Source organism: Salmo salar, chromosome ssa09 (assembly GCF_905237065.1).
Source record: "Salmo salar chromosome ssa09, Ssal_v3.1, whole genome shotgun sequence".
In the NCBI taxonomy this organism is placed as follows: Eukaryota; Metazoa; Chordata; class Actinopteri; order Salmoniformes; family Salmonidae; genus Salmo; species Salmo salar.
This window is the reverse complement of record NC_059450.1, coordinates 156,344,838-156,371,354: the sequence shown is the minus strand read 5'-3', so window position 1 is coordinate 156,371,354 and position 26,517 is coordinate 156,344,838. Positions and strand designations below refer to the sequence as shown.

At 40.3% G+C, this 26,517-nt stretch overlaps 1 protein-coding gene across 2 annotated transcripts in view; it reads left to right on the top strand.

Moving 5' to 3' along the window:
* The first annotated feature begins 1,404 nt into the window (after positions 1 to 1,404).
* Positions 1,405 to 26,517, top strand: part of leg4 (Galectin-4) — a 33,701-nt gene continuing 8,588 nt past the window's right edge. The window contains 9 exon segments of one of the 2 annotated variants that reach the window (NM_001146582.1): positions 1,455 to 1,568; positions 4,584 to 4,672; positions 6,672 to 6,876; positions 19,069 to 19,182; positions 20,025 to 20,054; positions 21,128 to 21,169; positions 21,282 to 21,370; positions 25,070 to 25,196; positions 25,198 to 25,235. In NM_001146582.1, coding sequence (NP_001140054.1) covers positions 1,527 to 1,568; positions 4,584 to 4,672; positions 6,672 to 6,876; positions 19,069 to 19,182; positions 20,025 to 20,054; positions 21,128 to 21,169; positions 21,282 to 21,370; positions 25,070 to 25,196; positions 25,198 to 25,235 — 776 coding nt within the window. In that variant the 5' untranslated portion in view covers positions 1,455 to 1,526. 2 annotated transcript variants of the gene reach the window in all.

Below are 26,517 nucleotides of genomic sequence, written 5' to 3'. Positions count from 1 at the left end.
CTGGTATGGCAGCTGCTCGGCATCCGACCGTAAGGAGCTACAGAGGGTAGTGCGTACGGCCCAGTACATCACTGGAGCAGGGCTTCCTGACATCCAGGACCTATATCCTAGGCGGTGTCAGAGGAAAGCCCCAAAAAATTGTCAAAGACTTCAGTCACTCAAGTCATGGACTGTTCTCTCTGCTACCACACAGCAAGATTAACAGCTTCTACCCCCAAGCCATAAGACTGTTGAGCAACATTTGTTTTTACACTGCTGCTACTCACTGTTTATTATCTTTGCATAGTCACTTTAACCCTACCCTGCACATTGACTCGGTACCGGTACCCCCTGTATATATCCTTGATATTGTTATTTTATTGTGTTACTTAAAAAAATTTAAAAAATTAACATTTTTGTTTATTTGGTGAGTATTTTATTAACTCTATTTCTTGAACTGCATTGTTGGTTAAGGGCTTGTAAGTAAGCATTTCACGATAAGGTCTTCACCTGTTGTATTCGCCACATGTGACTAATAAAGTTTGATTTGATACAGTGAACTTAGGTGCATACAGTACACTCTGGTAGATTGTATGAACAAAAACCGATGTTGCAATTTGCATTACAAATGTTGCTATTTGCATTACAAATGTTGCTATTTGCATTTAAAAAGGAAAAAGGAGTCACACACTCTAGGAGCTTCGATGCTATTTCCTTTTAGCAACACATTAAATCCTTTTGAAGTAATACATTATTTAATGTTGCATTTAAAAAATATATATATTTGTTGTAATTTTCCTCGGCTGAAATGTGAAGTTATGAAATATTTTCCACAGAGCCTTTTCAGTACAGTTCTAAAGTGACATGACATTTCCATTTCATTTCCATGCTCCAGGCAAGAATACCACCTAGACCAGGTAAGGTTCAATCAATCAATCCAATTTATTTATATAGCCCTTCTTACATCAGCTGATGTCACAAAGTGCTGTACAGAAACCCAGCCTAAAACCCCAAACAGCAAGCAATGCAGGTGTAGAAGCACGGTGGCTAGGAAAAGCTCCCTAGAAAGGCCAGAACCTAGGAAGAAACCTAGAGAGGAACCAGGCTATGAGGGGTGGCCAGTCCTCTTCTGGCTGTGCCGGGTGGAGATTATAACAGAACATGTCCAAGATGTTCAAATGTTCATAAATGACCAGCAGGGTTAAATAATAATAATCACAGTGGTTGTAGAGGGTGCAACAAGTCAGCACCTCAGGAGTAAATGTCAGTTGCCTTTTCATAGCTTTTGAAGTACATCACATTACAAGTGTGATAGCTCCACGTATTCTAGGCCAGGTATGAAAATATGGGTCCAGCCCATTCCCCATTCCCAGCTCTGTCTCTTACCGTGTATAACCTGTTTAACCAGCCCCTCTAACGAGCCCCTCCCATGGTTCTGAGTCTCTATAAGACTAGCCGTCCAGCAGCGACCGTTTCCTGCTCTCTCTGACTCGCCTCTCCTCCGTCTCTCTATCTGTCTGTCTGTGGATCTCTGAGTGACAGCCATCATGTTCGTTGCTCCACCTGGCTACCAGCCCGTCTACAATCCTGTGAGTAGCATGTCTCCTTGTCTAGCGTATACAGATATCATAGATATTGTCTGAATCTACCATTCTTCATTTACTTCACTTTTAAACTTTTACTCTACGTACCCTGTTGGGATATAAACTCCCTTAATGTGGGGAATAGTGGTTCTGGTACCGGGTTCCAATTAACATTTTAGCTTATATATATCAATCTGTGGACCCCCGTACATCGAAATGGATTGCATTTAGAGATAGCCCTAGTTCTCATGACCTCGGGAGTATGGGGGTGCATTCAAGACAACTGGGAACTTGGAGATAAACGAGGTCAAATCATGACGTCAGTGATCTTCAGGTCGGAAAGTCGGAGCTCTAGAAAGATGCTCGAGTTTCCGATTTGGAATTCCGAGTTGGATGAAAGTTTTTTTCTCTCCATAGTTTCCAGTTGTCTTGAATGCGTCATATATCGCTTTCGCCTGTGTGACTATGGCTGTGAAATCTGACTCTGGGATGTCCCACCTACCATTTAATTCACTCGTCCTGCTCTCTATCAGCTCCCTGGCTGAACGCTACGTCATAGCCATCGATAAAAGCACGACCCTTGTGATTAGGGAGGAAGAGGCAAAATGAGAGGGTTTACTCCGCCACAAAATCTATCCCCGTTAAGCAGATCATTATCAAATTATTAAACAAGTGAGGAGTCTTTTTTTGTACGGCAGAACAATGAGAGAGTGTCGAATTTAGTCAAAGATAAAAAAAAAAATAATGAATTGCTATATTGATATGTGAGGCGTTATTTGATCCTAATTGAAGTTTGGTAATGCTTAGGTTGTTAGGAGTTTACCATCTAGTAGTTAAATAGATAAATGAACCCTCACAAAAGGCATTCTCTCCTTAACACTCATACACCGTACACACACACAGACACTACACACACGCACACACAAACACACACACTCTCTTCTGACAGCAATAAGAGGAAGTGTCACCACAAATATAGAGAGAGGGAGAGAAACAACCTCACAGCAGATTAAAACATGCATAAATAATGATTTATCTGGACAGTGTGTGTGTCCTATTATTCTCCACCTGATATAAGTGTGATGCACATGACATCCTGGCAACTTTGAGAAGAAAAAACTAAAATATATATATATTAGAATTGTCACTGTTGAAATTCGAGACGTCGATGCATATTCATGAGGCTGGCATAGAATCCATCTCTTCATTGGATACAGGCCATTGACATCAACATTGCTCATCAAATATTTAAAAAATTAAATTAAAATTAAAAAAGTCTTAAAATAGCGAGATGTATCCATCAATCCAAAGAGAGGAACAGGCGGGAGCTTGACAGCCCGCCGTTCCGCTCTGTCGACAACGAATCCCATTGTTACTGTCACGACCGTCGTATGAATAATTGGACCATGGCGCAGCGTGAGTAGACTTCAACATTTTAATGATAGTGAAACTTCCCAAAACAACAAAGATATAACGATCGTGAAATACGTAGCGCACATAGGCACTCATACAAAAACAATATCCCACATAGCAGGTGGGAGAAAGGACACACTAAGTATGATCCCCAATTAGAGGTAACGATATTCAGCTGCCTCTAATTGGGAACCATACACACACACCAACATAGAAACACAATAGCTAGAAACCGCCCTAGTCACGCCCTGACCTAAAACACAATGGAGAACCCAGAGGGCTCTCTATGGTCAGGGCGTGACAGTTACGGCAGAGACTTAAGCATCTCATCATGATATCCAGTATCTCTGCACCCATCGGTGCCCCAGAGCGAGACGTCTCAGTGGCAAATTCTTTCTGGTTATTGCGGGGCGAGCGGGGAGGGGACAATAAGTAGACCAGAGCCAGCTGTTCCCTCTCTGGCATGAGCATGCCAGATATTATGGCGGAACCATGAGCTTAATGCGGAAAAGCATGATAAGTCGACTATCTTCATTTAAAATCTACCATCTTTGATCTTAGTGCCGCAGGAGCGAGTAGTTTCTATGCTCTAGCAACATTCAGCGATCGATTTATAGTTTAGAAAAGGAAATGTAAAATAATTAATTGATTTAAAAAAAAAAAAAAAAAAAAAAAAAAACTTTCTGTTTGCCATAGATGGATATCTATATGAGATGAAAAGTCAGTTCCTAACGAGTTCAGGAAGCCAAGCTAGAGCCCTGTACGGTGTTACGAAGGGTGGGGGCTAGCCCAATAATGTACATAAACATGTTGGTTATGCATCTTGTTGACATTCATCCAAGGACATCTTGACTTTCATTACAGCCTCGCTGTAGAATCATTTTCTCATGAAATAATGTGAGAGAAAAAAAACATTCCTGTAAACGCCACCTGCTACAAGCAGAATAAAGTTATGGTTAAACTAGAAATGTGACGAATCTGTTTTGATAGGAGATCAGAGTAATCCTCACTGATGAATGTGTGAATTATCTTGTCATGTTTTTGGCTAAGCGCAGTGGAACATCGTTGAAGGCATGAACTGGCAGAACAGGTTATGTAGTGTCGTCGTCATAATAACAAGGAAAACCGCAGTAACTGTGGTCAAAACATGTTGGAACAAAGCCAGAGTGCAGAAATCATATTTGTACTTGACCTTGTGTACTCAAAAGTTACTACACTTTAGCTATTTCATTTATAATCATCTTTTATCAGAAAGGTGAGATTTTAATATTTTTGGCAGTATAAGCATTACTATGTGTTGTTTATGGCCCTCTCATGATAAATCATTACTTTTGGGGAGTCTGTTTAGGCAGAAATCTACATTTTGACATTACATCTAACAGGAAAAGTTCCCAGACTGCCTTGCATCTCTACTTGTCTATAGTTGTTATTACTTCCCAGACTGCCTTGCATCTATAATTGTGTATAGTTGTTAAATGGTTATTACTTCCCAGACTGCCTTGCATCTATAACTGTGTATAGTTGTTAAATGGTTATTATTTCCCAGACTGCATTGCATCTATACTTGTGTATAGTTGTTAAACGGTTATAACTGTGTGTTCTGTGCAGAGTATCCCCTATGTGGGGCCGATCTACGGCGGGCTGAGATCAGGGATGTCTGTATACATCCAGGGAGTCATCCCTCACGAGATCACCAGGTGAGAAACACAGCCTTTGAGGATTGGAGGTATGCTACACATGATCAAATTGTAACGTTTGGGCGACAACAAGGGAATTTGTTTACACATTCTTAAATTGTGTTTATGTTCCTTATTATTTTATGTAAATTAGCTTTCGATTACAAAAAAAATGACATAGAATTGCATCAATGGTCGATGTGTTTATCACGTTTTAGGGGAAGACCCAGATGCAGACAGTGTCGAAGTAACAAAAGTTTATTACTACAACAGGGGGCAGGCAAAATGACAGGTCAAGGACAGGCAGAGGTCAGTAATCCAGATCAGAGTCAAAAGGTGCAGAACGGCATGCAGGCTAAGGGTCAGGGCAGGCAGAATGGTCAAACCCAGGAAAACTAGAAAAAAGGAACTATAGAAAAAGACAATGAGCAAAAGGGGGAAAAACGCTGGTAGGCTTGACGGACAAAACGAACTGGGAACAGACAAACAGAGAACACAGGTATAAATACACTGGGGATAATGGGGAAGATGGGCGACACCTGGAAGGGGGGTGGGGGGGGTGGGGGGTGGAGAGAGATAAGCACAAAGACAGGTGAAACAGATCAGGGTGTGACACAGTGTTGAGTTCAGTACAGAAGATGAAGCTGTGTATTTCATATCAGTTATGTTAGAACAGTTATTGTTTGCTCTAAGAAGCACAATGTGACCTGGACAATAAGATCCCACGGGCTTGGAGTGGTATATAACGGGGGCGTTCCATGAGAAGAGTACATTTTGCGTCCCTACGATATGTTCAGTAGAAATTGTGCACCAATATTGAAGCCTGTTATACTAAAGAAAATGTCAGACCACAGCCAGTCATATCAGCTATGTTAGAAAAGTTATTACCTGGACAAAAAGAGCCTGGTGTGGTAGTAATTCCTTTTCTGACCACGTATCGGTAACCAGGAAAATACTTTATAAACACAGCATTGTTGAATACTAGTTTCTGATTGGCTAGACGAGCATTCTAGAAGGGGCATTAATTAAGCAATAATGAGAGCACATGTGTTATGACGTTTTTATACAACGGCTGGGTCTAATCCTGAATGCTGATTGGTTAAAACCGCATTCAGGCCGTTGTCTATTTCACAAGTTACCACGGGCTAAATATATGATGTTGAAATGCCTATTTACTCTGTTCCATCTGACTGCTGCAATCCACTGTCTCATCAGCCCAGCCAGGCAATTTATAAACTTGATCTCATCTATAAAAAGCATCTAGACATTATCTACCATTTCTTTTAGACTAACATTTAGTTTTCAACAGCGGAGATTTGAATAAATCTTGGTGTCTGTCTCTCTGACATTTGCCCCCCAAAAAATGTATATTGAAATTGGATCTCCAGCTATCCAATGGTAATGAGCGTGTCGGGAGTCAGGACGAGACAGACTGGTTGGCAGCTTTTCTCAGCCTGTCAAAATCATGAATCAGCATCATTTTTTATGGATATATACACTACCTGTCAAAAGTTTAAGAATACCTACTCATTCAAGGGTTTTTCTTAATTTTTTTTACTATTTTCTACAATGTAGAATAATAGTGAAGACATCAAAACTATAAAATAACAAATATGGAATCATGTAGTAACCAAAAAAAGTGTTCAACAAATCAAAAAAAATAATTTTTTGAGATTCTTCAAAATAGCCACGCTTTGCCTTGATGACAGCTTTTGCACACTCTTGACAATCTCTCAACCAGGTTGTCACCTGGAATGCATTTCAATTAACATGTATAAGCGGGATAAATGCTTCCAGTCTGTATACTACCTTGGAAAAATGTACTCGGCTCTGCCTCGTCCTGCTGAATCGTCCTTTATTTCCAAAGTAATGAAAAGAGTGTTGCCGTTTATCCCTTACATAACTAGGGCTCTGGAGTTCTGTCTGGTCAGCTCAAATGGTGACAAAAACCTCCAGACCCTACCGGTGTTACTTGTTGTCCGTTTTGTTCATTCGTTGTCCTCTCTAACACCCCCTATAGTTTCAACATGAACTTGCAGTGTGGAGAATCTGAGGGCAGTGATATCGGCTTTCACTTCAGCCCTCGCTTCGACAACTGGGACAAGGTGGTGTTCAACAGCTGCCAGGAAGGGGAATGGGGTTCAGAGGAGGAGATCCACAACATGCCTTTTAGCAAGGGAGACGCCTTCGAGATGGTTATCATCATTAAGCAGGAGGGTTACCAGGTCAGATATAGAGATACTGTATAGATATATATACTTTATAGATACTGTATAGATAGAGATACTGTATATATATATATATATATATCTTTATAGATACTATATAGGTATTGATGTAGATACTGTGTAGATATAGATATAGATACTGTATAGATATAAATATAGATACTGTGTAGATATAGTGATAGATACTGTATAGATATAGTGATAGATACTGTATAGATATAGTGATAGATACTGTGTAGATATAGATTGTGTTTAGATATAGATACTGTATAGATATAGTGATAGATACTGTATAGATATAGTGATAGATACTGTGTAGATATAGATTGTGTTTAGATATAGATACTGTATAGATATAGTGATAGATACTGTATAGATATAGTGATAGATACTGTATAGATAGTCATAGATACTGTATAGATATAGTGATAGAGACTGTATAGATATAGTAATAGATACCGTATAGATATAGATACTGTATAGCTATAGATACTGTGTAGATATAGTGATAGATACTGTGTAGATATAGATACTGTGTAGATATAGATACTGTATAGATATAGTGATAGATACTGTATAGATATAGTGATAGATACTGTGTAGATATAGATTGTGTTTAGATATAGATACTGTATAGATATAGATACTGTATAGATATAGTGATAGATACTGTATAGATATAGTGATAGATACTGTGTAGATATAGTGATAGATACTGTATAGATATAGTGATAGATACTGTATAGATATAGTGATAGATACTGTGTAGATATAGATTGTGTTTAGATATAGATACTGTATAGATATAGTGATAGATACTGTGTAGATATAGATTGTGTTTAGATATAGATACTGTATAGATATAGATACTGTATAGATATAGTAATAGATACTGTGTAGATATAGTGATAGATACTGTATAGATATAGATTGTGTTTAGATATAGATACTGTATAGATATAGATTGTGTTTAGATATAGATACTGTATAGATATTGTGATAGATACTATATAGATATAGTGATAGATACTGTATAGATATAGTAATAGATACTGTATAGATATAGTGATAGATACTGTATAGATCTAGTGATAGATACTATATAGATACTGTATAGATATAGTGATAGATACTGTATAGATATAGTGATAGATACTGTATAGATATAGTGATAGATACTGTGCAGATATAGATTGTGTTTAGATATAGATACTGTATAGATATAGTAATAGATACTGTATAGATATAGTGATAGATACTGTATAGATATAGTGATAGATACTGTATAGATATAGTGATAGATACTGTGTAGATATAGATTGTGTTTAGATATAGATACTGTATATATATAGTAATAGATACTGTATAGATATAGTAATAGATACTGTGTAGATATAGATTGTGTTTAGATATAGATACAGTATAGATATAGTGATAGATACTGTATAGATATAGTAATAGATACTTTATATATATAGTAATAGATACTGTATAGATAGAGATAGATACTGTATAGATATAGTGATAGATACTGTATAGATATAGTGATAGATACTGTATAGATATAGTGATAGATACTGTGTAGATATTGTGATAGATACTGTGTAGATATTGTGATAGATACTGTGTAGATATTGTGATAGATACTGTGTAGATATAGTGATAGATACTGTATAGATATAGTGATAGATACTGTATAGATATAGTGATAGATACTGTATAGATATAGTGATAGATACTGTATAGATATAGTAATAGATACTGTATAGATATAGTAATAGATACTGTATAGATATAGTGATAGATACTGTGTAGATATTGTGATAGATACTGTGTAGATATAGTGATAGATACTGTGTAGATATTGTGATAGATACTGTGTAGATATAGTGATAGATACTGTATATATATAGTGATAGATACTGTGTAGATATAGTAATAGATACTGTATAGATATAGTGATATATTCTGTATAGACATAGTAATAGATACTGTATAGATATAGTAATAGATACTCTATATATATATTGATAGATACTGTGTAGATATGGCGATAGATACTGTATAGATATAGTGATAGATACTGTGTAGATATGGCGATAGATACTGTATAGATATAGTGATAGATACTGTGTAGATATAGTGATAGATACTGTATAGATATAGTAATAGATACTGTATAGATATAGTAATAGATACTGTGTAGATATTGTGATAGATACTGTATAGATATAGTAATAGATACTGTATAGATATAGTGATAGATACTGTGTAGATATGGCGATAGATACTGTATAGATATAGTAATAGATACTGTATAGATATAGATATACAGTGGATTCGGAAAGTATTCAGACCCCTTAACTTTTTCCACATGTTGTTACGTTACAGCCTTATTAAAAAAAAAAATCCTTATCAATCTACAAACAATACCCCATAATGACAAAGCAAAAACAGGTTTTTAGAAAGGGTCTGAATACTTATGTACTCTAAAAAGAGTCTTGGTGGTTCCAAACTTCTTCCATTTAAGAATAATGGAGGCCACTGTGTTCTTGGGGATCTTCAATGCTGCAGAAATGTTTTGGTACCCTTCCCCAGATCTGTGCCTCAACACAATGCTGTCTCGGAGCTCTACGGACAATTCCTTTGACCTCATGACTTGGTTTTTGCTCTGACATGCACTGTCAACTGTGGGACCTTACACACATATATATATATATATATATATATATGTATGTATGTATGTATGTATGTATGTACACTATATAGATACTATATAGATACTATATAGAGATAGATACGGTATAGTGATAGATACTTTTGATGCTGTATCACATCCGGCCGTGATTGGGAGTCACATAGGGCGGTGTACAATTGACCCAGCGTCGTCCGTGTTTGGCCGGGGTAGGCCGTCATTGTAAATAAGAATTTGCTCTTAACTGACATGCATATTTAAATAAAGTTTAAATAATACATATTTTTTATAAAAAATGTAATATAGATACTGTATAGATATTGATACTTTAAATATATAAATACTGTATACATATAGATACTCTATAGACACTATATATACTGTATAGATACTATAGATACTGTATAAATATAGATAATGTATAGAGAAAAATATTGATACTATGTGTATATTTACTGTATACATAGATAATGTATAGAGATAGATACAGTGTATATTTACTGTATATATATATATATATATATATATAGATAGATAATGTATAGAGATAGATACTGAGTGACCATGTAGTTAATCTGAAACATTCTTACGAGAGTTTTAAAACTAGATGTATTTTGTTTTGCCTGTATTAAGCACAAGTTTTACATTTAAATTCCTGCATAGCTAAAAAATCTGACTGTAGTTTTGACACAGACAGATCAACAGTCAGGGCGATAGCATACATAATACTATCATCCAAATATAGGATGAAGTTTACCATTTTTAACACACTGACCAATTTTGTTTGTATAAATTGTGAAAAGAACAGCTCCCAAAATCAACGTCTGTGGTACACATTTATATACAGTACTTCAAGAAATTCGTCCATCACGATGGCCTGAGTTCTGTCACTAAGATAATCCTGAAACCATGAACAGGCCTCAGAGCTCAGGCCTATCGAGGACAACTTATTCAATAAAATAGCATGATCAACAGTATCAATCTTTTGACAAGTCCACAAACAAACACAACACATTTAATTTAGTGTCTAAACGTTTGACAAGATCATTAACAAGTAAAGTGGTTGCTGTAATAGTTGCTGTAAAGGCCCAGGCCTAAACCTTGATTGATTTCCATTCAAAAAACATTTCTCAGATACTATATCTGAGAAAGATATATATATATATATATATTATTCTATTGTACTATTATTCTACAATGTAGAAAATAGTAAAAAATAATACTAACCCTTGAATGAGTAGGTGTGTACAAACTTTTGACTGGTACTGTATATAGATCAGTATATACTCACACACCTACTGTATATAGATCAGTATATATATATATATATATATATATATTCACTGATGTAACGGCCGTCGTAGGAAGTTGACCAAGGTGCAGCGGGTTGAGTCCTCAGATGGCGAACAGACGACGAACAGACGGCGAACAGACGACGAACAGACGACGAACAGACGACGAACAGACGACGAACAGACGACGAACAGACGACGTAGCTACACACAGCTATGCAATAACAACCTCCCACAATTCCCATAACAAACACACCCCTATACATAGGACCTTCAATCAGAGGCAACGAGGAACAGCTGCCTCCAATTGAAGGCCCCAATCCCAATTAACTAAACATAGAAATAGATAGACTAGACTGAACATAGAAATACACTAACATAGAACATAGACCAAAACTCCGGAATACTCTAAACAAACACCCCTCTACATAAACAATTATATCAACAACCCCGAACCACATAAAACAAACACACACCCTGCCACGTCCTGACCAAACTACAATAACAAATAACCCCTTTTACTGGTCAGGACGTGACAACTGATCTATATACAGTAGGTGTGTGAGTATATACTGATCTATATACAGTACCAGTCAAAAGTTTGTACACACCCACTCATTCAAGGGTTATTATTATATATGATTATTTTACTATTTTCTACATTGTAGAATAATAGTGAAGACATCAAACTATGAAATAACACATATGCAATCATGAAGTAACCAAAAAAGTATATTGTATATTTGAGATTCTTCAAAGTAGCCACCATTTGCCTTGATGACAGCTTGAATACTCTTGACATTCTCTCAACCAGCTTCACCTGGAATGTTTTTCCAACAGTCTTGAAGGAGTTCCCACATATGCTGAGCACTTTTGGCTGCTTTTCCTTCACTCTGCGGTCCAACTCATCCCAAACCATCTCAATTGGGTTGAGGTCAGGTGATTGTGGAGGCCAGGTCATCTGATGCAGCACTCCATCACTCTCTTTCTTGGTAAATAGCTATTAAACAGCCTGGAGGTGTGTTGGGTCATTGTCCTGTTGAAAAACAAATAATAGTCCCGCCAAGCGCAAACCAGATGTGATGGTGTATCTCTGCAGAATGCTGTGGTAACCATGCTGGTTAAGTGTGCCTTGAATTATAAATAAACCACTGACAGTGTCACCAGCAAAGCACCCCCACACCATCACACCTCCTCCTCCATGCTTCACGGTGGGAACCACCCATTCGGAGATCATCCGTTCACCTACACTGCATCTCACAAAGAATCGGCGGTTAGAACTGACTGACCTTCATGTCTTAACGTAATGATGGACTGTTGTTTCTCTTTGCTTATTTGAGCTGTTCTTGCCATAGCATGGATCTTTTACCAAAGAGGGCTATCTTCTGTAAACCACCCCTACCTTGTCACAACACAACTGACTGTCTCAAACGCATTAATAAGGAAAGAAATTAGACAAATGTACTTTTAACAAGGCACATCTGTTAATTGAAATGCATTCCAGATGACTACCTCATGAAGCTGGTTGAGAGAATGCCAATAGTGTGCAAAGCTGTCATCAAGGCAAAGGGTGGCTACATTGAAGAATCTCAAATATAATATATATTTTGATTTGTTTAACACTTTTTTGGTTACTACATGATTCCAGTTGTGTTATTTAATAGTTTTGATGTCTTCACTATTATTCTACAATGTAAAAAAAACTTGAATGAGTAGTGGTACCCACGTTTCACTTGTACTATACAGTTTATATATATATATATATATAAACTGTATATATATATATATAAACTGTATATATAACGATCTAGAATCAACTAAGAGGGATACTATGTATATACTATGTCAGATATAGCTGTAGATATTCTGTATATACTGTATAGATACTCTGTATATACTGTATAGATATAGCTATAGATACTCTGTATATACTGTGTATATATATATAGCTATGGATACTCTGTATATACTGTATAGATATCCACTGTAGAAACTCTGTATAGATTTAGCTGTATAGCTATAGATACTCTGTATATACTGTATAGATATAGCTATGGATACTCTGTATATACTGTATAGCTATGGCTGTAGATACTCTGTATATACTGTATAGATACTCTGTATATTCTGTATAGATATAGATACTCTGTATATACTGTATAGCTGTAGATACTCTGTATATTCTGTATAGATATAGCTGTAGATACTCTGTATATACTGTATAGATATAGCAATAGATACTCTGTATATACTGTATAGATATAGCTGTAGATACTTTGTATATACTGTATAGATATAGCTATAGATACTCTGTAAATACTGTATAGATATAGCAATAGATACTCTGTATATACTGTATAGATATAGCAATAGATACTCTGTATATACTGTATAGATATAGCAATAGATACTCTGTATATTCTGTATAGATATAGCAATAGATACTCTGTATATACTGTATAGATATAGCAATAGATACTCTGTATATACTGTATAGATATAGCTGTAGATACTCTGTATATACTGTATAGATATAGCAATAGATACTCTGTATATACTGTATAGATATAGATACTCTGTATATACTGTATAGATATAGATACTCTGTATATTCTGTATAGATATAGCAATAGATACTCTGTATATACCGTATAGATATAGATACTCTGTATATACTGTATAGATATAGATACTCTGTATATACTGTATAGATATAGCTGTAGATACTCTGTATATACTGTATAGATACTCTGTATATACTGTATAGATATTGATGTAGATACTCTGTATATACTGTATAGATATAGCTATGGATACTCTGTATATACTGTATAGATATAGTTGTAGATTGTCTATATGGATAACTGCATGTCTGTGTGGATGACTGCATGTCTGTGTGGATAACTGCATGTCTGTGTGGATGACTGCATGTCTGTGTGGATAACTGCATGTCTGTGTGGATGACTGCATGTCTGTGTGGATGACTGCATGTCTGTGTGGATGACTGCATGTCTGTGTGGATGACTGCATGTCTGTGTGGATGACTGCATGTCTGTGTGGATAACCGCATGTCTGTGTGGATAACTGCATGTCTGTGTGGATGACTGCATGTCTGTGTGGATGACTGCATGTCTGTATGGATAACCGCATGTCTGTGTGGATGACCGCATGTCTGTGTGGATAACCGCATGTCTGTGTGGATGACCGCATCTCTGTGCGGATAACTGCATGTCTGTGTGGATGACTGCATGTCTGTGTGGATAACCGCATGTCTGTGTGGATGACCGCATCTCTGTGCGGATAACTGCATGTCTGTGTGGATGACCGCATCTCTGTGTGGATGACTGCATGTCTGTGTGGATGACCGCATGTCTGTATGGATAACCGCATGTCTGTGTGGATGACCGCATGTCTGTGTGGATGACTGCATGTCTGTGTGGATGACTGCATGTCTGTGTGGATGACTGCATGTCTGTATGGATAACTCGCATGTCTGTGTGGATGACTGCATGTCTGTGTGGATGACTGCATGTCTGTGTGGATGTACAATTATACATTTTTCAACTCAGTAACTTCTCTCTGCCCCATAACACACTGTGTAGGTTTGCGGAGAATAGTTTGTACCGTGTAATTTCCTCTCCGATGCCAATAGGCTGGCCTTCGTAATGTCGTTCGTTCGGCCGTGCACTGTGCCAAAGTCATAGTAAAACGCTTCGTATGCTATTTTGTGGGGGTCCCTGATGAATTTGCTATCACAAAAGCGGTCTCTGGCCCTGAAAACTTTGAGAATCTCTGCTCTATAATTCTAGACCATAGTTGTGTATGGGTTAGGGTTAGACCATAGTTGTGTATGGGTTAGGGTTAGATCATAGTTGTGTGTGGGTTAGGGTTAGACCATAGTTGTGTGTGGGTTAGGGTTAGACCATAGTTGTGTATGGGTTAGGGTTAGACCATAGTTGTGTATGGGTTAGGGTTAGACCATAGTTGTGTATGGGTTAGGGTTAGACCATAGTTGTGTATGGGTTAGGGTTAGATTAGTTGTGTATGGGTTAGGGTTAGACCATAGTTGTGTGTGGGTTAGGGTTAGACCATAGTTGTGTGTGGGTTAGGGTTAGACCATAGTTGTGTATGGGTTAGGGTTAGACCATAGTTGTGTATGGGTTAGGGTTAGACCATAGTTGTGTATGGGTTAGCGTTAGATTAGTTGTGTATGGGTTAGGGTTAGACCATAGTTGTGTATGGGTTAGGGTTAGACCATAGTTGTGTATGGGTTAGGGTTAGACCATAGTTGTGTATGGGTTAGGGTTAGACCATAGTTGTGTATGGTTTAGGGTTAGACCATAGTTGTGTATGGGTTAGGGTTAGACCATAGTTGTGTATGGGTTAGGGTTAGACCATAGTTGTGTATGGGTTAGGGTTAGACCATAGTTGTGTATGGGTTAGGGTTAGACCATAGTTGTGTATGGGTTAGGGTTAGACCATAGTTGTGTATGGGTTAGGGTTAGACCATAGTTGTGTATGGGTTAGGGTTAGATTAGTTGTGTATGGGTTAGGGTTAGACCATAGTTGTGTATGGGTTAGGGTTAGATTAGTTGTATACGGGTTAGGGTTAGACCATAGTTGTGTACGGGTTAGGGTTAGACCATAGTTGTGTATGGGTTCAGGGTTAGACCATAGTTGTGTATTGGTTAGGGTTAGACCATAGTTGTGTATGGGTTAGGGTTAGACCATAGTTGTGTATGGGTTAGGGTTAGATTAGTTGTGTATGGGTTAGGGTTAGACCATAGTTGTGTATGGGTTAGGGTTAGACCATAGTTGTGTATGGGTTAGGGTTAGACCATAGTTGTGTACGGGTTAGGGTTAGACCATAGTTGTGTATGGGTTAGGGTTAGACCATAGTTGTGTATGGGTTAGGGTTAGACCATAGTTGTGTAGGGGTTAGGGTTAGACCATAGTTGTGTATGGGTTAGGGTTAGACCATAGTTGTGTACGGGTTAGGGTTAGACCATAGTTGTGTATGGGTTAGGGTTAGATTAGTTGTGTATGGGTTAGGGTTAGACCATAGTTGTGTATGGGTTAGGGTTAGATTAGTTGTATACGGGTTAGGGTTAGACCATAGTTGTGTACGGGTTAGGGTTAGACCATAGTTGTGTATGGGTTAGGGTTAGACCATAGTTGTGTATGGGTTAGGGTTAGACCATAGTTGTGTATGGGTTAGGGTTAGATTAGTTGTGTATGGGTTAGGGTTAGACCATAGTTGTGTATGGGTTAGGGTTAGACCATAGTTGTGTATGGGTTAGGGTTAGACCATAGTTGTGTACGGGTTAGGGTTAGACCATAGTTGTGTACGGGTTAGGGTTAGACCATAGTTGTGTACGGGTTAGGGTTAGACCATAGTTGTGTATGGGTTAGGGTTAGACCATAGTTGTGTACGGGTTAGGGTTAGACCATAGTTGTGTATGGGTTAGGGTTAGATTAGTTGTGTATGGGTTAGGGTTAGACCATAGTTGTGTATGGGTTAGGGTTAGACCATAGTTGTGTATGGGTTAGGGTTAGACCATAGTTGTGTATGGGTTAGGGTTAGACCATAGTTGTATATGGGTTAGGGTTAGACCATAGTTGTGTATGGGTTAGGGTTAGATTAGTTGTATACGGGTTAAGGTTAGACCATAGTTGTGTACGGGTTAGGGTTAGACCATAGTTGTGTATGGGTTAGGGTTAGACCATAGTTGTGTATGGGTTAGGGTTAGACCATAGTTGTGTATGGGTTAGGGTTAGACCATAGTTGTGTATGGGTTAGGGTTAGACCATAGTTGTGTATGGGTTAGGGTTAGACCATAGTTGTGTATGGGTTAGGGTTAGATTAGTTGTGTATGGGTTAGGGTTAGACCATAGTTGTGTATGGGTTAGGGTTAGACCATAGTTGTGTATGGGTTAGGGTTAGACCATAGTTGTGTATGGGTTAGGGTTAGACCATAGTTGTGTATGGGTTAGGGTTAGACCATAGTTGTGTATGGGTTAGGGTTAGATTAGTTGTGTATGGGTTATGGTTAGACCATAGTTGTGTATGGGTTAGGGTTAGATTAGTTGTATACAGGTTAGGGTTAGACCATAGTTGTGTACGGGTTAGGGTTAGACCATAGTTGTGTACGGGTTAGGGTTAGACCATAGTTGTGTGTGGGTTAGGGTTAGACCATAGTTGTGTATGGGTTAGGGTTAGACCATAGTTGTGTATGGGTTAGGGTTAGACCATAGTTGTGTATGGGTTAGCGTTAGATTAGTTGTGTATGGGTTAGGGTTAGACCATAGTTGTGTATGGGTTAGGGTTAGACCATAGTTGTGTATGGGTTAGGGTTAGACCATAGTTGTGTATGGGTTAGGGTTAGACCATAGTTGTGTATGGGTTAGGGTTAGACCATAGTTGTGTATGGGTTAGGGTTAGACCATAGTTGTGTATGGGTTAGGGTTAGACCATAGTTGTGTATGGGTTAGGGTTAGATTAGTTGTGTATGGGTTAGGGTTAGACCATAGTTGTGTATGGGTTAGGGTTAGACCATAGTTGTGTATGGGTTAGGGTTAGACCATAGTTGTGTACGGGTTAGGGTTAGACCATAGTTGTGTATGGGTTAGGGTTAGACCATAGTTGTGTATGGGTTAGGGTTAGACCATAGTTGTGTATGGGTTAGGGTTAGACCATAGTTGTGTATGGGTTAGGGTTAGACCATAGTTGTGTATGGGTTAGGGTTAGACCATAGTTGTGTACGGGTTAGGGTTAGACCATAGTTGTGTATGGGTTAGGGTTAGATATAGTTGTGTATGGGTTAGGGTTAGACCATAGTTGTGTATGGGTTAGGGTTAGATTAGTTGTATACGGGTTAGGGTTAGACCATAGTTGTGTACGGGTTAGGGTTAGACCATAGTTGTGTATGGGTTAGGGTTAGACCATAGTTGTGTATGGGTTAGGGTTAGACCATAGTTGTGTATGGGTTAGGGTTAGATTAGTTGTGTACGGGTTAGGGTTAGACCATAGTTGTGTATGGGTTAGGGTTAGACCATAGTTGTGTACGGGTTAGGGTTAGACCATAGTTGTGTATGGGTTAGACCATAGTTGTGTATGGGTTAGACCATAGTTGTGTATGGGTTAGGGTTAGACCATAGTTGTGTATAGGTTAGGGTTAGACCATAGTTGTGTATAGGTTAGACCATAGTTGTGTACGGGTTAGGGTTAGACCATAGTTGTGTATGGGTTAGGGTTAGACCATAGTTGTGTATGGGTTAGGGTTAGACCATAGTTGTGTATGGGTTAGGGTTAGACCATAGTTGTGTATGGGTTAGGGTTAGATTAGTTGTGTACGGGTTAGGGTTAGACCATAGTTGTGTACGGGTTAGGGTTAGACCATAGTTGTGTATGGGTTAGGGTTAGACCATAGTTGTGTATGGGTTAGGGTTAGATTAGTTGTGTACAGGTTAGGGTTAGACCATAGTTGTGTATGGGTTAGGGTTAGACCATAGTTGTGTACGGGTTAGGGTTAGACCATAGTTGTGTACGGGTTAGGGTTAGACCATAGTTGTGTACGGGTTAGGGTTAGACCATAGTTGTGTACGGGTTAGGGTTAGACCATAGTTGTGTATGGGTTAGGGTTAGACCATAGTTGTGTATGGGTTAGGGTTAGATTAGTTGTGTACGGGTTAGGGTTAGACCATAGTTGTGTACGGGTTAGGGTTAGACCATAGTTGTGTATGGGTTAGGGTTAGACCATAGTTGTGTATGGGTTAGGGTTAGACCATAGTTGTGTATGGGTTAGGGTTAGACCATAGTTGTGTACGGGTTAGGGTTAGACCATAGTTGTGTACGGGTTAGGGTTAGACCATAGTTGTGTACGGGTTAGGGTTAGACCATAGTTGTGTACCGGTTAGGGTTAGACCATTGTTGTGTACGGGTTAGGGTTAGACCATAGTTGTGTATGGGTTAGGGTTAGACCATAGTTGTGTATGGGTTAGGGTTAGACCATAGTTGTGTATGGGTTAGGGTTAGACCATAGTTGTGTACGGGTTAGGGTTAGACCATAGTTGTGTATGGGTTAGGGTTAGATTAGTTGTGTATGGGTTAGGGTTAGACCATAGTTGTGTACGGGTTAGGGTTAGACCATAGTTGTGTATGGGTTAGGGTTAGACCATAGTTAATGTGTTTTTCTGTCGTAGGTGACAGTGAACGGACAAGACCTTCACACGTTCAACTATCGTATTCCAGTGGAGAGAGTCAACGCCCTGCAGATAGGAGGCGACGTTTCCATCCAGACCATCAGCATCATCGGGGTGAGACTGGAGCAGGGGGTGGGGTCTGGGGGGTGGGGCAGGGAGGTTGGGGCTGAGGTAGGGGCTGGGGGGGTAGGGCTGAGGTAGGGGCTGGGAGAGGGGGTAGGGGCTGACGTAGGGGCTGGGGAAAGTGGGTAGTGGTTGGGGAAAGGGGTTGGGGCTGAGGTAGGGGTTGGGGAAAGTGGGGTTGGGGAAAGGGGGTTGGGGCTGAGGTAGGGGCTGGGGAAAGTGGGTTGGGGGAAGGGGGTAGGGCCTGAGGTAGGGGGTTGGGGAAAGGGGGTAGGGGTTGGGGCTGAGGTAGGGGTTGGGAAAGTGGGTGTGGTTGGGGAAAGGGGGTGGGGGCTGAGTTAGGGGTTGGGGAAAGGGGGTTGGGGAAAGGGGTAGGGGCTGAGTTAGGGGTTGGGGAAAGGGGGTTGGGGCTGAGGTAGGGGTTGGGGAAAGGGGGTTGGGGGAAGGGGGTTGGGGAAAGGGGGTTGGGGCAGGTGGCTGGGGAAGGGGGGAGGGGCAGGGTAAGGGAGTAGGGAGAGGGAGCAGTATGTAAACACACCTCAGAGAAGAAGTTGATTTCTGTTGCCTACAAATCTAGGGTCAGCGTACCCTTTCCCAAATCCTACAGGGAAGATAATTGCTTTATTGTCTGTCATGTGTATGTTAATTCATTGGTTCAAAGCTTTTAGTGGCAGTTGCAAACAAAACACAAGATGAGACAGGAAGGGAAAAAAAAAAAGTGGAATTAATTAATTGTGGGGTAACTGTACATTGCAATATATATCGTGATGAATGCGTTTCTTAGCGTGTCATAAACTCGGGATAACATTTGGTATGTTTCCTACCGTCAACAGGGAGGAAATCCTGGAGCTGATCAAATTGGGGTAAGTTGGTAGGTGGCGTGTCTGTTTCAACAAATACCATTACATGGATTTGGGGCGGCAGCGTAGCCTAGTGGTTAGGGCGTTGTTGGACCAGCAACCGAAAAGGTTGCAAGATTGAATCGCCGAGCTGACAAAGTAAAAATCTGTCGTTCTGCCCCTGAACAAGGCAGTTTAACCCACTGTTCCTAGGCCGTCATTGAAAATAAGAATTTGTTCTTAACTGACTTGCCTAGTTAAATAATTTGTAGTTCCTATCAGGCAGGGAGGTACTTACATTTAGACAGCGATGTTTGTCCTATCAGGCTGGGAGATCATTACATTTAGACAGCGATGTTTGTCCTATCAGGCTGGGAGATCATTACATTTAGACAGCGATGTTTGTCCTATCAGGCTGGGAGATCATTACATTTAGACAGCGATGTTTGTCCTATCAGGCTGGGAGATCCTTACATTTAGACAGCGATGTTTGTCTTATCAGGCTGGGAGATCATTACATTTAGACAGCGATGTTTGTCCTATCAGGCTGGGAGATCCTTACATTTAGACAGCGATGTTTGTCTTATCAGGCTGGGAGATCATTACATTTAGACAGCGATGTTTGTCTTATCAGGCTGGGAGATCATTACATTTAGACAGCGATGTTTGTCTTATCATGCAGGGAGATACTTACATTTACACAGCAAATGTTAGACGTTTGCTTGATTCGGTGCTCACAAAAGAAAAGACTACCTCGCATTGGGATTGAACCCACAACCCTCTGAACCATAGATCACAGCTTTCTCCACTTGGCAATCGCTGACAACAAGTCCAGAGCAAGCCGCTAGCTTACTTCACAGTAATAGTGTTGTTTTATGTTTAACCCTATCCCAAAACCTTAGCCCTAACCTTAACCACTCGGATAATTAATGAAACCGAAAATAGACTTTTGTTCGTACCACTTCAGATTTCGACATTAGACAGTGATATCTTGTTGTACCAGGGTCTATCCCCAGGTGACATGGGGGTAAGTCTGACTTCAAAAGAGGCTACTGATGGCCCCAGGTCCGTTCTCTGACACTCCACTCTGTCCACAGGGAAACCTGCCGGTCATGGATGGACAGACAATATTCAAACCTGTAAGTAACATCTGTGTGTGAGTCAGGATAGATTTGTTTGGTCCTAAGTATACATACATACAGTATACCCTACATGGTGTCAGTGGACTGACTCCTGTCCTATGTGTATCAGCCTGTCCCGTACTCCAGCATGATTCCAGGAGGGATGTCTCCGAAGAAGACTATCGTCATCAGAGGCATGGTGCCTCTAGGAGCTAACAGGTCTGTAGTACCCTAACCCCTATCCCCTAACCCCTATACCCCTATCCCCTAACCCCTATCCCCTATACCCTAACCCCTATCCCCTATCCCCTAACCCCTATCCCCTAACCCTATCCCCTAACCCCTATCCCCTATCCCCTAACCCTATCCCCTAACCCCTATCCCCTAACCCCTATACCCTAACCCCTATCCACTAACCCTTATCCCCTAACCCCTATCCCCTAACCCTTATCCCCTAACCCCTAACCCCTATCCCCTAACCCCTATCCACTAACCCCTATCCACTAACCCCTATCCCCTAACCCCTAACCCTTACCCCTATCCCCTAACCCCTATCCACTAACCCCTAACCCCTATCCCCTAACCCCTATCGCCTATCCCCTAACCTCTATCGCCTATCCCCTAACCTCTATACCCTAACCCCTATACCCTAACCCCTATACCCTAACCCCTAACCCATCAGAGGCATGGTGCCTCTAGGAGCTAACAAGTCTGTAGTACCCTAACCCCTAGCCCCTAATCCCCTAGCCCCTAACCCCTATACTCTAACCCCTAACCCTACAGAGATAAGGTTGGTTGGTGGTCACAATTTAACATGTAATAAATCAAATCAAATCACATTTTATTTGTCACATACACATGGTTAGCAGATGTTAATGCGAGTGTAGCGAAATGCTTGTGCTTCTAGTTCCGACCATGCAGTAATATCTAACAAGTAATCTAACAATTTCACAACAACTACCTTATACACACAAGTGTAAAGGAATGAATAAGAATATGTACATAAAAATATATATGGATAAGCGATGGCCGAACGGCATAGGCAAGATGCAGTAGATGGTATAGAGTACAGTGTATACAGATGAGTAATGTTGGGTATGTCGAAATACTGCATAGTTTCCTGAGAACGCGAAGCGAGGCGGCCATCTCTGTCGGCGCCGTGTGTGTGTGTGTGTGTGTGTGTGTGTGTGTGTGTGTGTGTGTGTGTGTGTGTGTGTGTGTGTGTGTGTGTGTGTGTGTGTGTGTGTGTGTGTATGTGTATGTGTGTGTGTGGTACCAGAAGTCCTCACAAGAATATTAAATCAAGGAAAAATTGGGACAAGTGGATACATTTTGCCAGTCCCCACGAGGAAAAATGCTATTTTAGGTTTAGGGTTAGAATTAATATTAGGGTTAGGAGTTAGGGTTATGCTTAGGTTAAGGTTGGGTTAGGGTTAAGGTTAGATTCAGGTTTAGGGAAAATCAGATTTTGGATGGGAATCAATTCTTTGGTCCCCACAAGGATAGCATTACAAAATGTTCCTTTTTTTTGTTGTCGACGATCTACACAAAATACTCTGTAATGTCAAAGTGGAAGAAAAATTCTAACATTTTAAAAATGTTTTATGGACAAATAAACACTAAAATACACTGAGTATACAAAATAAAAAGCATTGACAACATCTGTGCTTTCCATGACATAGACTGACCAGGTGAATCCAGGTGAAAGCTAGGTTCAACATTAATAACTCTGTGGTGGGGTTCTGTGTGTTGCAGGTTCAACATTAATAACTCTGTGGTGGGGTTCTGTGTGTTGCAGGTTCAACATGAATAACTCTGTGGTGGGGTTCTGTGTGTTGCAGGTTCAACATGTAGTGGGGTTCTGTGTGTTGCAGGTTCAACATGAATAACTCTGTGGTGGGGTTCTGTGTGTTGCAGGTTCAACATTAATAACTCTGTGGTGGGGTTCTGTGTGTTGCAGGTTCAACATGTAGTGGGGTTCTGTGTGTTGCAGGTTCAACATGAATAACTCTGTGGTGGGGTTCTGTGTGTTGCAGGTTCAACATTAATAACTCTGTGGTGGGGTTCTGTGTGTTGCAGGTTCAACATGTAGTGGGGTTCTGTGTGTTGCAGGTTCAACATGAATAACTCTGTAGTGGAGTTCTGTGTGTTGCAGGTTCAACATGAATAACTCTGTAGTGGGGTTTTGTGTGTTGCAGGTTCAACATGAATAACTCTGTAGTGGAGTTCTGTGTGTTGCAGGTTCAACATGAATAACTCTGTGGTGGAGTTCTGTGTGTTGCAGGTTCAACATGAATAACTCTGTAGTGGGGTTCTGTGTGTTGCAGGTTCAACATGAATAACTCTGTAGTGGGGTTCTGTGTGTTGCAGGTTCAACATGAATAACTCTGTGGTGGGGTTCTGTGTGTTGCAGGTTCAACATGAATACCTCTGTGGTGGAGTTCTGTGTGTTGCAGGTTCAACATGAATAACTCTGTAGTGGGGTTCTGTGTGTTGCAGGTTCAACATGAATAACTCTGTAGTGGGGTTCTGTGTGTTGCAGGTTCAACATGAATAACTCTGTGGTGGGGTTCTGTGTGTTGCAGGTTCAACATGAATAACTCTGTGGTGGAGTTCTGTGTGTTGCAGGTTCAACATGAATAACTCTGTGGTGGGGTTCTGTGTGTTGCAGGTTCAACATGAAGAACTCTGTGGTGGGGTTTTGTGTGTTGCAGGTTCAACATGAATAACTCTGTGGTGGGGTTCTGTGTGTTGCAGGTTCAACATGAATAACTCTGTAGTGGGGTTTTGTGTGTTGCAGGTTCAACATGAATAACTCTGTGGTGGGGTTCTGTGTGTTGCAGGTTCAACATGAATAACTCTGTGGTGGAGTTCTGTGTGTTGCAGGTTCAACATGAATAACTCTGGGGTGGGGTTCTGTGTGTTGCAGGTTCAACATGAAGAACTCTGTGGTGGGGTTTTGTGTGTTGCAGGTTCAACATGAATAACTCTGTGGTGGGGTTCTGTGTGTTGCAGGTTCAACATGAATAACTCTGTAGTGGGGTTTTGTGTGTTGCAGGTTCAACATGAATAACTCTGTGGTGGAGTTCTGTGTGTTGCAGGTTCAACATGAATAACTCTGTGGTGGGGTTCTGTGTGTTGCAGGTTCAACATGAATAACTCTGTAGTGGGGTTCTGTGTGTTGCAGGTTCAACATGAATAACTCTGTGGTGGGGTTCTGTGTGTTGCAGGTTCAACATGAATAACTCTGTGGTGGAGTTCTGTGTGTTGCAGGTTCAACATGAATAACTCTGTGGTGGGGTTCTGTGTGTTGCAGGTTCAACATGAATAACTCTGTGGTGGGGTTCTGTGTGTTGCAGGTTCAACATGAATAACTCTGTGGTGGGGTTCTGTGTGTTGCAGGTTCAACATGAATAACTCTGTGGTGGGGTTCTGTGTGTTGCAGGTTCAACATGAATAACTCTGTGGTGGAGTTCTGTGTGTTGCAGGTTCAACATGAATAACTCTGTAGTGGGGTTCTGTGTGTTGCAGGTTCAACATGAATAACTCTGTGGTGGGGTTCTGTGTGTTGCAGGTTCAACATGAATAACTCTGTGGTGGAGTTCTGTGTGTTGCAGGTTCAACATGAATAACTCTGTGGTGGGGTTCTGTGTGTTGCAGGTTCAACATGAATAACTCTGTGGTGGGGTTCTGTGTGTTGCAGGTTCAACATGAATAACTCTGTGGTGGGGTTCTGTGTGTTGCAGGTTCAACATGAATAACTCTGTGGTGGAGTTCTGTGTGTTGCAGGTTCAACATGAATAACTCTGTGGTGGGGTTCTGTGTGTTGCAGGTTCAACATGAATAACTCTGTGGTGGAGTTCTGTGTGTTGCAGGTTCAACATGAATAACTCTGTGGTGGGGTTCTTTGTGTTGCAGTTTCTCTATTAACTTCATGGTGGGCAGCTCACGAGACATAGTGTTCCACCTAAACCCTCGTCTACAGGAGAGCGTGGTGGTGAGAAACAGTTTGATTGGTGGGAGCTGGGACACGGAGGAGAGAGAGATCAGCCTTAACCCCTTCCTGGAGGGACAGTACTTTGACGTGAGTAAACAAGGAACAGGTCTGTGTCAAAAATATTACCCTATTCCCTATATAGTGAACTACTTTTGACTAGGGCCTATGGGGCTCTGGTGAAAAGTTGTGCACAATGTCGGGAGTATGGTGGCATTTCGGATGTAGCCCTTGTCTATGGATATACATTTGGAAACACCTCCTCATTCAAGGAATTTTCTTTAGTTTTTTTTTTACTATTTTCTACATTGTAGAATAATAGTGAAGACATCAAAACTTTGAAATAACACATATGGAATCATGTAGTAACCAAAAAAAAGTGTAAATCAAATCAAAATATATTTTAAATTTTAGATTCTTCAAAGTAGCCACCCTTTTACCTTGATGACAGCTTTGCACACTCTTGGCATTCTCTCAACCAGCTTCACTTGGAATGCTTTTCCAACAGTCTTCAAGGATTTTGCACATATGCTGAACACTTGTTGGCTGCTTTTCCTTCACTCTGTGGTCCAACTCATCCCAAACCATCTCAATTTGGTTGAGGTCGGGTGATTGTGGAGGCCAGGTCATCTGATGCAGTACTCCATCATTCTCCTTTTTGGTCAAATAGCCCTTACACAGCCTGGAGGTGTGTTGGGTCATTGTCCTGTTGAAAAACAAATGATAGTCCCACTAAGCCCAAACCAGATGGGATGGCATATCGCTGCAGAATGCTGTGGTAGCCATGCTGGTTAAGTGTGCCTTGAATTCTAAATAAATCACAGACAGTGTCACCAGCAAAGCACCCCCACACCATCACACCTCCTCCTCCTCCATGCTTCACGGTGGGAACCACACATGCAGAGACCATCCGTTCACCTACTCTGCGTCTCACAAAGACACGGCGATTGGAATCAAAAATCTCAAATTTGAACTCATCAGACCAAAGGACAGATTTCCACCGGTCTAGTATTGATTAGATTTTTTTTAAACTTTAGTTTATTTAGTAAATATTTTCTTAACTCTATTTCTTGAACTGCATTGTTGTAAGCATTTCAGGGTAAGGTCTACACCTGTTGTATTTGGCGCATGTGACAAATACAATTTGATAAGTTCATTAGTTACCAGCCTCAGAAATTGCAGCCCAAATAAATGCCTCACAGAGTTCAAGTAACAGACACATCTCAACATCAACTGTTCAGAGGAGACTGCGTGAATCAGACCTTTATGGTCGAATTGCTGCCAAGAAACCACTACTAAAGGACACCAATAAGAAGAAGAGACTTGCTGGTTAAGTGTGCCTTGAATTAGTGGTTTCTTGGCAGCAATTTGA